Source organism: Amphimedon queenslandica, unplaced genomic scaffold, assembly GCF_000090795.2.
Source record: "Amphimedon queenslandica unplaced genomic scaffold, v1.1 AMPQUscaffold_13118, whole genome shotgun sequence".
NCBI classification, from domain to species: Eukaryota; Metazoa; Porifera; class Demospongiae; order Haplosclerida; family Niphatidae; genus Amphimedon; species Amphimedon queenslandica.
In genome coordinates, this window is record NW_003546646.1 from 13,528 (window position 1) to 26,349 (window position 12,822).

General features: G+C 33.8%; 1 protein-coding gene across 2 annotated transcripts; it reads left to right on the plus strand.

Annotated features, from left to right (window-relative positions):
• Window positions 1–364: 364 nt before the first annotated feature.
• On the plus strand, window positions 365–9,852 carry LOC109585108 (uncharacterized). Of its 2 annotated transcripts, none has more exons than XM_020001056.1 (11): window positions 365–474; window positions 2,442–2,474; window positions 2,527–2,586; window positions 3,856–3,924; window positions 5,951–6,739; window positions 7,368–7,995; window positions 8,066–8,745; window positions 8,794–9,220; window positions 9,265–9,373; window positions 9,423–9,569; window positions 9,630–9,852. In XM_020001056.1, the coding sequence occupies exons 1-11, from the start codon at window positions 402–404 to the stop codon at window positions 9,807–9,809; spliced, it is 3,195 nt and encodes a 1,064-aa protein (XP_019856615.1). In that variant the 5' UTR covers window positions 365–401; the 3' UTR covers window positions 9,810–9,852. The 2 variants fall into 2 exon arrangements, with proteins under 2 accessions (XP_019856615.1, XP_019856616.1); XM_020001057.1 differs by having other exon boundaries at window positions 3,859–3,924.
• Window positions 9,853–12,822: the final 2,970 nt, after the last annotated feature.

Consider the following 12,822-nt stretch of genomic DNA (forward strand, 5'->3'; position numbering starts at 1 on the left):
TAGCTATGGCATCCTTCTGTGTGAAGCAATAACCTGTCAGTTTCCTGAACCTGGCTTGCTGCAGAGTCTTCTTCAAAAAGTCAAATTGAGCTCAAAGCCATTGTATGATATAATCAGTTCCTGTATCAAAAAAGAACCTCATGAGCGACCTACAATGGAAAAGATCTTGGAAAACCTGGAGCAGATAATTTTTGTATAGGCATTTAAGTATTAATAATATCTTATATTGTCTATGCATATAACTGTGTCTAACATCAATGAATCATAGATCATATTTTACACAGTTCTGCAATGATGTTACACGTGGATTCACGTGGCACTTGTAGTTGGCGTCATGGCACGTCAGTGCATGATATCAGCTAAACTTAACCCCACACAGGGCCCACAGGCACATTGTCAAAATGGCGGAGTCTAACTACGAGGCTAACAGTGAAAGTAGCATTAAAAGTAGTTCCCATGAGGATCCATCAGTGGGTAAGTGAATGAATACAATTAGCTCCTCTATTGTATATTGTTATGCAAAAATTTAAGGGGGGAACCTACTAGCTAGCTATGATTTTTATATCACTGGCTATCGGCAAAACACTCAGTTTTATATAGCACTTCTATCTAATGACATTTCATGATTTACAATGATTATCACATGTATTGGGTGGGGTTAAGATACTTTCAAGCATACTGGCTCTTCTTAGTAATTCTGATTGCTCCTTAAAACACTGGAAACTGCTGAAATCATAATCAGGGCCTGGGCTAGACAAATTTGTTAAGAGGCTTAGCAATGATGTTATGTAAGAGACCAGAACTTCCGTAATTTTTTTCTGAGCCTAGCTATAAGGGGAGTGCTTACTAAGCCGCTTCATTCTCCTCCCCTAAATATGCCCTTATTTGAGATCACTTTTGAAAGTTTAGGTAATTTTTTAGTCTCGCCCCACCCCTTCACTACCTGGTCTGGAGACACTTGTAGTAAGAATGTGTGCAAACAGGAACACATTTATTGTCTAAAAATGTCTGAAGTTCCTTTAGTTTAGTTAGCTTTAGATGTAGTAAAAGTTCTAGAATTTTTTCAAGCTATTGGAGTAGCCTTTGTACAAAATTGCTACCTTATCTTGCTGCTAGAAAACTTATGACTTTTTCTTTGTGTTGATTGCCATTTTATTTTTTTGTTTTTACTCATCTCTTTTGCGTTTAATGTAAATATTGAAATTGTATGTATTTGGGAGGAGCACGAGCGAGACCCACTCTAATCTGTCTAGGTCTGTTTTGCATTACCTCTTGTTTGTGAACGGATGAAAACGATTTATAAATCAGTATACGGTTAATAAATTTGGACCACACGGACAAATTTTGGAAGTATTATTATATAAGAATCTGGTCACAATGAACAAGATGGTGGCATTTAAATGGAAAAAACTCAGTTTAAGTTTTCTAACAGCTACAATGTAGAATAGAGAGAGGAGGTATCCTAAGCATCTATAAAAGCTAAAGAACTTGATAGCAGTTTTATTTAAGACTCTTCTAGATTAGTTCTCTCATTAAGATTGTAAGAAGAGCTAGTTTAGCTTTTTTCTTAGTTACACACTCCTCATAGTGGTAGGACTCATTCTAGTCTCTTTTGCTGGGTTATTTTAGTTGTTTTAGTTGGTGTGTTGGCTCTGTTCAGACCCCGACCATGAGGGCAGGATCTGAATATGCATGCTGGTTCGGGTAATGGTCTCACAAAAAGGGAGGATAATGTTCTTTTCTCTCACATTAGACTAAGAGCTGCATTTATTTATTTATTTTAATGTTAGTCAAAAAATGTCAATCGATGACTTATGCTTGCCCCTCAATTTTTACATTCACCTAGTTATATTACATTGCTAATGCATTGTTATGGCATGTGATTATATAGGAGATATGGAATGCATATGTGTACAGACTACAGATGCATAGACACTGAAGAGTGTTGTCTTAATGAGGCTTACCCCAAGCTTGCTTCATTTACTTAAATTAGGAGTAGGCCATGAAACGTTACTTAATTAAATTGGGGGTAGACTTTGCTTGAGAGGTTTTGTGTGTGAAATATTATCAAGAGTATGCATGGCTTGTTTAAATTGCCGTCCTAACCATTGGCTGTACTGTAATAAACTACTAATTTAAAATGTATGCATAATGTTTTTGTTGGTATATGTGTATTCATTTAACACTTTGGACTGTAGTTTTTATTGTATGTGACCACACGTATGTAAACTGATGTAATATGATGTATTATGATGTAATGCATACACTCCTTATTTAAAGCTGTGTAATCTATTATTTCTTTCTGGTATTGTTACCGTTTATTGTTGTGTTGATTATTGCAAGAGCTAAACCTTTTAACAGTTTTTTAGTTTTACATGTTTGTGTACATGTACATGTATGTTGTTAACTTGTTACTGCATTTTCTTATTTTGTTAATGTAGGTATGAGTATTAGAGGAGAGGAGAATATTTCTGGTAAGAGGCATACAATATTGACTCACTGCATTCTGTTTCATTTTAAAAATAGATGACCCTAATCCCTCCACAGCCTCTATTGGAAGTCAACCAGGCTCTTGTGAACAAAATTGTATGACCATTAATTATGTAGTGTTTCTTTATTAACATTGTATTCATTGTAAGCATAATTAGTGACTTACACTGTGTGCCCACTCACACGTACTGTACATGTACCTGTATGTCTACATCATTTGTGTTTTCCATTATTCTTTGACTTTACATTTTATTCAATAGCTCCTGCATGTGCTATAAATTATTGTACTACCGTATATGTTCAAATTTTCGTGTTTTCAATGAAACGTGCTCATAAGTTAAAGGGACACATGCACGGAAGCACGTCATCTTGAAAAATTGGCCCGTTTTTCAAGATGACATCATTAATGATGACGTTTAGTGTTGATAACTATTCATAACGTGCGGCCGCGTCCCTAATAATTAAGGCAAAATGGCTACTCGAGTGGCTACTTGTAAATATTCTTGGTGTTTCTTCACTAAAAAGAGTATCTTGGGGTGGCAAAAGAGCTAGTTCTGTTTGAGAGAAGTGTTCTACAGATGCCTACTCCTGGTTCTGCAACTGATTGCTGTCTCTGTCTAAACATGTGTCATAACTATTAATTAATGATCTGTTGCACGCCCAATTTAATGTTTACTTCCTCTATAGTAACGTGTGCATTCTATTTCCGTGAACGTGTCCCTTTAATATTCGTGTGAGCTAATTTTTGTATTCTGGCCATAGTCTACATACAATAGAATGGTATTAGAGGTGGTTTAAATTTCATGGATTTAAGGTGAACACGGAAATAACGAAAAATAACACACCACGAAAATTACCGCGTATATGGTAATTCCTAACTTTTGTGCTCTGAATATGTTACTTATTGTACTGGGCTATGTTTATTAGTCAAGGCCGGTTTTGGTTATAATGAAAATGGTTGTGACCTTCCATGTCTATGCATGTATATTGTAGCTCAAAACTTTTAAGCATAGCAAATTTTGTGGTTTGATCCCGAAAAGTGAAATATTTTAATAGCAACGTGTGGTTCAATGAATCAATAATTAATTTAGACATGTGATGATTTTAATTGATGCTGTACAAGTACTGGAATTTTCAGAAAGTTTGAATTTCAAACTTGAGCTATAAGCCTTTGATTTTGGCACTTAACGTACAGTCCACTACTAAAAATTATGATAAAATGTTTAAAATGTACATGTATTATGACTCAAATCTAAATATGTACATGTACACGTGTACATGTACATGTAGCAACACTATTATTGACTGTTTTGAAATATATATTATAACCAATTAACCATTCATAATTAATATTTTATTTTTCAGCAGTAATGACTGCAGAGTCAGGAGTGGTGCAAGATGAAGTCACTGATGTTGGAAAGATGCACAATAAAGGTAAGGGACATTAAATATTATTTAATATTAAATATTAAATATTAAATATTAAATATTAAATATTACATTATCCAGGTCATGCTACAGTTATACTGTATTGTGCTATATGTAATGTATATTATAGTATGCCTTCGAGGTCTCATATGCTAGCTGCTATAGATCAAGAAGGCTATAATATGATATATTTTATACTGACAGCCACATCAAACTCTCCGATGTTCTGAAGACTAAAAGAGTCTTAATCTTCCTCTCTTTGTTATTGCAAGGAAAAGACTACTGAATTTTGTCACTGCTGGCTTGGGCATGCTCATTGTGTTGCCAGATATCATTTTCAGACCTATTGAATATCATCAACACCCATTATGTGCCATATTTACAACCAGGCGGCACCTTTGATGTGGCTGTTATTGTTGCCGAGTTTTATTTTGGCAATTTGCTTGCAAATTGCCAATATTAAAACTGCTAATCATTAATGCACATGCTTACATTGCTCAGTAATGCATGTGTACACAAAAATTGCTAAATTAAAAATTGCCAGTTACAATTTTACAGCAAAATTTCCAAAATAAAGTGGTATGTAATACTGTACATACATGTACTCTACCTTAAGTGATAACGACATTACTAAAGTCTGTTCAGTTTCACCTGACCTATGGATTTTTTGTTATTACTTTTGATAAACATGGAATTTAGAAATTTTGTTTGCACCATTAGAATTGCTAAGTCCTTCCTGTCCTTTAGAAAAAAGATTGCGTCAAAATGACAAGGCCTTAGCCTTTTTTGGATGCCCCTCTATAAAGTCAATGACATACCTTTGACCACAATTATGCAGCTAGAACAGCCAGAATAAATTCAGCTGCTGATTAGCTGCATGGCTTCCACACAACAAAAACAATTCCAAAACCACAAGTACATGTATGTAAAGAATGCGGATGTGACGTAGTTATTTATTAATTGATAAAAGCCAGGGTTCAGGTGAAAGTGAATAGACTTTAAAATAATTATTTTAACTATTGCCATTATACGATGAAATACATTGGGTGCCTTTTTTTGAAGGCTATAGATTTCGCGGATTTTTATTTTGCATATTAAATTTTTGTGAATTTATGCCGTTTGCCATCTTGTATGGTATTAATTTGATTTTTGTGGAAGAAATTTTCGCAAATCTTGAAGAAATCGCAAAACCCGCAAAATTTACAGCCCTCAAGAAAAAGGCGCCTATGTACCACTAGAGTTTATTTTGCCCATATCCCCAAAACTTGTACAAGTAATCAGTGGCTTTTATATTGTGACCATGTGTCATTGAGCATACTCAGAATGAAACAAGCACATTAAAATTTGCCTTACAGATATTATTATTATTGAGATTAATATTGTGTAATAGTATTGATGTGTGTCTATGTGTACCATCTTGATTACTCTTATTATGTTCTAGATAGATATTCTTTTTGTGGTTGTTCTAGAATCTGTATAGTTATTATTGGGACTCTTTATTGTGGTTTTGTAATGTACTATATGTTGTGTGACCTTTTGTCAAGTTCTAGTTTTTTGTGTTGGTCTAATTTTGCAGTGATTTGTGATAAACTTAGTTGCTTTTGAGTGATCATACATGTATACTCTGCAAAGTCACTGTTTTACAACAACAGATTGTTTTATTGTACAGATCTCCAAGTGTGTATTAAATACTTTATTAAATAATATTGATCATTCCTTACCAACCATAATATTGGGGGATTTTAACGAAGATTTGAATGGCTATGCTTATATGATTCACAAATATCATACCAAAATTGGCAGATTTTATATTAGCCTTTTTGGATTTGCCAATCTGTCAGTATATGTAGCTATACATGTAAATTTACATGTAAGGCAGATTTGCAAAGAAATAAATAAATGCCCAAGTGTGTAATCTATTTACTGATAGTAGCCGTGTTGTAACATGCAGTAATAACAGTTATTATTACTGTATGTACATGTACATGTATGTTAAAAGTGACATAAATTCAAAGTATTTGTTTCTTTTCAGATCAGAGAGCCATGAAGACCTTAAAACAAGTCCTTACAGATGCTAAAGTAGGACATTCAAAGGATATTCAAATTATTGTTCTTGGGAAAACTGGTGCTGGTAAATCAGCACTTATCAACAGCATCATTGACTTGGAGAGAATAGTTGCTAAAGAAGGTGCTGATATGGAGCCATGCACAGGCACTGTCCGACTCTACCGATGTTCTAATGTCATTCCTGGGGTTAATGTTACGATTATTGATACACCTGGTCTACAGGATATTCATCAAAAGGAGCAGTCATACATACAACAAATGAAGAGCAAATGTCAAGAGGTCACCCTAGTACTCTATTGTATGAAAATGACTGATCGCCGACTTACCAATGATGATATAGTTGCCATGAAGAAGCTTCATCAAGCCTTTGGCCCGAAGTTTTGGGAAAGAGTTGTGTTTGTCCTCACTTTTGCAAACAAGGAAGATTGTGATGAGCGAATAGATATAGATGAACCAGAGTCAGACTCTGAACCACCTGATGATGATGATGATGAGGAAGCTTGGGCTGAAATAACGAGGAAACGATTTACTCATAGAATTGAACATCGATCTAAAGCAATAAATGTGTTTTTAAAGGATACTTTTCGTATCAATGATGTCCCTTTTTCAGTTGCTGGAACGTACAAATCACATCGCAAAAACCGTAAACCTATGGTCCTACCAGATAGGGAGAATTGGGTGGTTCGTTTTCTCTCACTTTGTTCTCATGAGATTAAAGAAAAGCACAAGTTTACTAAATTGAGTTTAAATGACAGTAAGTAACAGTAACACATTTATTACTACCGTATAAGATGAAATGTTGATGGGGATTTCATATTGGCGAATTGACGGATTTATATAAAGACACCAAATTAAAATCTGCAAGCAATAATTCCATTTTATGTGTTTTAGTTAAACGCTAGTTAACATGGCTTTACTATGTTTCCTTAAGCCAGTAAGCCAGTCTCTAAGCCAGGTGATAAAGAACACAATCTTCCAGAAAAAGTACAATCTTTCTCTAATAATATGATGTCCACATATAGTATACAATTCGCAACATTCAAAGTCTCCATGCATTAATTCGTAAGTTTAGCCACACCTGCTTAAGTAAATTAACCCCACCTAAGGGTGAGGATATAATTAATTGTTAAGAAATCGCCAATATTAAATCTGCCAAAAAGCTAGCCATCACAAAACCGCCAAAGAAAAATCCCGCCAACAAATCCTCTTATACAGTATTTTGGTTTGTTTATGCATATTTGTTTACAACTATGAGCATAAAAATATATAATTTCTTTTCAAGCAGTCATTTCAGCAAATTTATTACAAATTATTTATCTAAAACTATTTTTATTCAGGCTTGCTTCATTACATGTATGTTTTAATTGTTCCTTTTATTGCAGAGATCCACTTTGCTATCATCATCAATAATTGTGGGAAGGCCAGAGAGGACACTGAAGAAAATGATCAGGTCAATATTTTGAAAAAGGCTTTTGAAGGTCTTGGTTTTTGTACTCTCTGCTTCAATAATCTCAATCTTAAGTCAATTCTTTTCCTTTTTGAAGCATTTCAGCGTGTTGATCATTCTCAGCTAGCATCATATGCATTACTATTTCTCAGTAAAGGAAATACAAATCATGTTTATGATACTAGTAACACAGTCATTACGTTTGAACAAATTTTTGCCTTTTTTAATGACGCTGGTGCTTTTCATATCCCCAAGCTTTTTCTTTTTCATTTGGCCTATGACAATGAGCCACCAAGTGATCTACTGGTGCTTCCTGATCCTCCTAATAATTCTATTGCTTTGGTTGTGTCTATAAAGCAATTAAAAAGTACAATAGTTTCACGAGCTATTCGCTCTGTTGCCAAAAATTTGCTACCTGAAGAATGTCATATCAAGCCATTGAAGCAATGCTTTGAAGAAATGAAGCACCAGATTGAGCAGTTAGATACAGCAACTTGTGTTCATAAGAATAGTCTTCAAGATAGCTTTGTTATACCAACTTTTTGTCAAGATAGTGCTCATCAGTAAGTTAATGTACTGTAATTACTATTTACATGTATGTTTACTTAAATTATTATTTATGTTTATATTTAGGTTATTGGAGAAAAAGCATCGCTTATGTTATGTAATGTGGTATCCTATTCGCTGCAAGACAATAGAAGTATTATTGGAGAATAAGGATGAGGTAATGAAAATTGTTTCATATGAAAGAATAGGCAAGATTGGGGCATCGGTAGCTGGTATAGGAGGAGGAGCTTTAATTGGAGTTGGTTTATTCCTTGCTATTCCTACTTGTGGCATTTCATTGAGTCTTGCTGCTATTGGGGGTGTAGTTAGTGGCATTGGTGCTGGTACCAATCTGATTTCTTCTATCACATCGATAGTGACATCCAATAAACGTTTGAAGAATGCTCAGTTTTTTGTTACCTTTGATCGGCAGTTTAGTAATCAGCTAAACACTATAGCTGCAAAGCATGCAGAATCACTCGAAACTTTCGAGGAAGGAACTGTTTATTGTGGAGTTAAAGCAGTTGCCAGTGCAATCAGTGCTGCTGGCGTAATTGGTGCTGCTCGAGTTGTCATTGAAGAAGGAAGTGAATTAGCACTAAAAGCTGCTGGTAGTTCACTAGTAGCAGTTACCATTCCTCTTGATCTTTGGGTCTTAATTTATAATTCTTATCTGTTGCACAATGCAGCTCAAGATGAGACTGGCCAGACTGATAGCAACAGTACCATTAAAAAATTAATAGAGCAATTTGGAGACTCTTTGAAAGGTTAGTAGTTTAAAATATATTATATTTCATTTTATTTTTTTTATTTAGGTTTTTTTCATGTTATTGATGCATCAGAATACAGGGAGAGTGGTGCTATAATCGATAAAGAAAGATGTGGCTATAAAGTGAGCATTCCAAGATTTGCTCCACAAGAAGCAGCTTCTGTAACAGTATCCACTATACTCTCTGGTGCATTTAATTTACCTAAAGGAGCAGTATTAGTCAGTGCAGTTTATGATATCCTGATTGATAAAAGCCTTAAGGATCCTGTTACTATTGATATAGAGCACTGTGTTGATGTGCTTGATGAATCGGTAATTGGAAAATTGTCCTTTGCTATTGCTAAAGCAGATGTTACTAAAAAAGCATTTGAGGTCCAGTGTATTACTGGTGGAACATTTACTAGGGATTCTGCTTATGGATCAATTACTGTCAAAGAAAGTTGCCTTCTCTGTGTAGTGACTACTGAACCATTGTAAGTTTAATTTATTTATTTGTATTTTTTAATATTATATTTAGACTTTGTTCTGAACTGAAGTACTCTATTAATTGCTCTTATGCAAAGTTTTATCAAGACTTTTGGATCATGAAAGCTTCTTTTATTAAAAATCTTTCTGCTTATTCAAAGGTTTTGATAATTAATACATTTGATATAATATAACACCCATTTTTTATAGTACATTCAAATCCAGAATGCTAGTCCTGATGATGTTCATTCTTTTCATTTTAATGCTCTTGATGAACCATGTATTAATGTACAAGACTTTAAGACCATGGCATCTAATGATTGGACTTTATCTCCTCATATCATACCCAATGGACCAGTTAGTATTAATTATTATTATTACTATTGTGTACTTTAATGCTGAATTGTAATTGTTTAGATATTTAAGAAGTCATTAGATGGCATTGGGTTGATTCACAGTGGAACCACACTGAAAGAAACAATTCCCTTCATTGAGTTTCACGTTACTAGAAGTGAAGGAAGTAAGAAAGAATGTGATTTAGAGCTTAAGTTAACTGGAACTGATTTGAATCATCTACCTATTAACTGTCGTAATTAAACTTTTTATTGTCTCAGTTGTACTTATTTATAATAATGTATTAATTGCCTTATTAATGTTATTATTATAAATAAGTAGTTTATTTTTGTTACCATACTGGAAAACTGTTTATTTGCTGTTTCTAACACAACAATATTGGTAGTTTAAATTTCTGATTAATTTTTCTAAATAATATTAAAATATTTTATACACGAAGTGAATAAAAATTTGTGAATGACAAAAGTTCAATTTTTTTGCATATGTCACATTGCAACCCTTTTAGCAATATTGTGCATGCACATTATGGTCAGCGTTAATTCTTTATATGTCATTTAGTTGACATTATAGTGTCTATGTAAGCCATGATACCATTAATTTTAAACACGAGTTTTCATATGATATACATGTCTACTTATATCATTTGTCCATTTTTATGTGTATTACATGCATAGTGAGTGACCTTCAAAATTACACATCATAGTAGCTGGAATAACTGTCAACAAAGCAATCCTGTGAGATTAATTTAACAAAGTATTGGATATAGAATCCTGATTAGTACTATTGGAAATACAGAAATAAAATAGTAGTAGTAGCTTATAATGTATTATGATGTCTGTAATGGAATTAGGATCATCAAACATGGCAAATCAATATCTTATAATTGTGGGAATGTAATTGAATTTTGTATCTCTAATCAAATACATAATAGTTAGAGGAGATCAGGGGATAGAACCATCCCCAACCCTTAAGAGAATTTGATCACAATAATACATCCTCTGTATAATAAGGTCCACAGTTTGGTGGATAAATGTTCTCGTGAATAATGCTATCCTATCACTTATTTAGAGCCTGCATAATATTTTAAAAGTTTATCACTGATAATTATGGTATATTTGTGTTGTTATTCACCTTATGTAAAAATTTGACAATCAAAATTATGGATATTTTTATGCTGTGTAAAATTTTTGAGTGCTTTTAGCCAAAAATTTGTAGGAGAGATTTCTTCATTCTTATATTTTTTATTCATGTATATGTACATATGTTGTGTAGAAATTTTGACTGAGTCCGATTATGATTGAATTTTTGAATTTACTCAAAAATTGGGTCAAAGATCATGGGCTATAGTACATGGTCAATGGCCAAATTTCATCAAAAATGGCTTGGAGGGAATTCTCCATTTGTGTAATTTTTGATACATATACATGTACAAGTGTTGTGTAGAAATTTTGACCTGCTTTCGATTGTAATTAATTTTTTAATGAATTTTTAAGGCTAGTATAATTCATTCTTTTTTATTCAATTAGTTACTTTTTTATCAAAAGAAATTTGTTCCTCTCCTTCCATTTTATGTACTTGTACTCATCTTAATGTCTTTTGACCTCTTTCTGTGTTCTCCTCTTTGCCATGTATTCCCATGCCACATGCTGTATTATCAATTACAAAACTTGTAACAATGACTTATGATGATAATATTGAAGGATTGTTAGGATTCTACTTTCAGTTTGAGGAGAAAGGATAGAAATGCAAGAGAGAAGGAGAGCAAAGTGTGTTGTTACTGTACTATTGGTGTGGATGGCCTTAATCAGATTGTTTGATCCAGCTTTAACAATTTCTACCCAAAATTGGAGTTACAATAAGAAGAACGAGTGTGACATAGCCTTGAATTCTGTAACGATTCTTTTCTATGCAGTTCTTCCTATTTTCTGTCTCTTTACTGATATAAAGTTTGGATGGCTCAAAACAGCAACTACCAGTGCCTCTATTGGAGCTCTGTGTACACTTATTTACATTGTTTTATGACTTGATCTGGTTAGTTATGGTAAAATAGGTGATATTATTAAAGTAGCAATTGATCCCATTGTTCTCTTTACAAGACTTTATTTTGAGATTTTGATACTTTGTCTTGGTGCTTATCAGCTCATAGAAATATCGTCTAATTCTGACCAGATAAGTAGCTACTTGTGGTGCCACATTTGGTGTACTAATTTTGGTACAAGATTATCAGATAGAAAATGATCTGAACAGATCTGATTGAAAATGGAAGGCAATGATAGATCTACACGTGGATGCACGTGGCACTAACAGTGGGCGGTGCCGCGGTGGTGTAAACTTAACCCCACAGGCACATTGTCAAAATGGCGGAGGCTAACAGTGAAAGTCAAGATGAAAGTAGCATTAAAAGCAGTTCCATTGAGGATCCATCTGTGGGTAAGTAAATGAATACAATTATCCTCTCTATTGTATATTGTTATGTAAAAATTTAAGGGAGGAACCTACTAGCTAGCTTTGATTTTTATATCACAGCCTGGCCTATCACAACACTCAGTTTTATATAGCACTTTTATTTAATGGCATTACATGATTTAAGATGATTATCACATGTATCGGGTGGGGTCAAGATACTTTCAATCATACTGGCTTTTCTTAGTAATTCTGATTGCTCCTTAAAACACTGGAAACTGCTGAAATCATGATCAGGTGGGCTAGATAACTTTGTTAAGAGGCTTGGTAATGATGTAAGAGACCAGGACTTAGGTAATTTTTTTCTGAGCCTAGCTATAAGGAGGGTGCTCACTAAGCCCACTCATCCCCCTGCCCTAAATATGCCCCTGTTTGAAATCACTTTTGAAAGTTTAGGTAACTTTTTAGTCTCGCCCCACCTCTTCACTACCTGGTCTTGAGACACTTGTAGTAAGAATGTATGCAAACAGGAACACATTTATTGTCTAAAAATGTCTGAAGCTCCTTTAGTTTAGTTAGCTTTAGATGTAGTAAAAATTCTAAAACCTTCTAAAGCTATTGGAGAAGCCTTTGTACAGAATTCCTACCTTATCTTGCTGCTAGAAAACTCATGACTTTTTCCCTGTATTCACTGTGTTGATCACCATTTTATTTTTTGTTTTCACTCATCACTTCTGCATTTATTGTAAATATTATGTATTTTGGGGGAGCATGATCGATACCCACTCTAATTTGTCTAGATCTATTTTGCGTTACCTCTTGTTCGTGAATGATTGAAAAAATTTATAAATCA

What these genes read in the sequence shown, in the direction of transcription:
- LOC109585108 (XM_020001056.1), top strand. Translation starts at nt 402, where the DNA reads ATGGCGGAGTCTAACTACGAGGCTAACAGTGAAAGTAGCATTAAAAGT. An exon ending in CCATGAGGATCCATCAGTGG is followed by an intron (nt 475 to 2,441) that starts GTAAGTGAATGA and finishes TTGTTAATGTAG; the next exon opens with GTATGAGTATTAGAGGAGAG. An exon ending in AGGAGAGGAGAATATTTCTG is followed by an intron (nt 2,475 to 2,526) that starts GTAAGAGGCATA and finishes TTTTAAAAATAG; the next exon opens with ATGACCCTAATCCCTCCACA.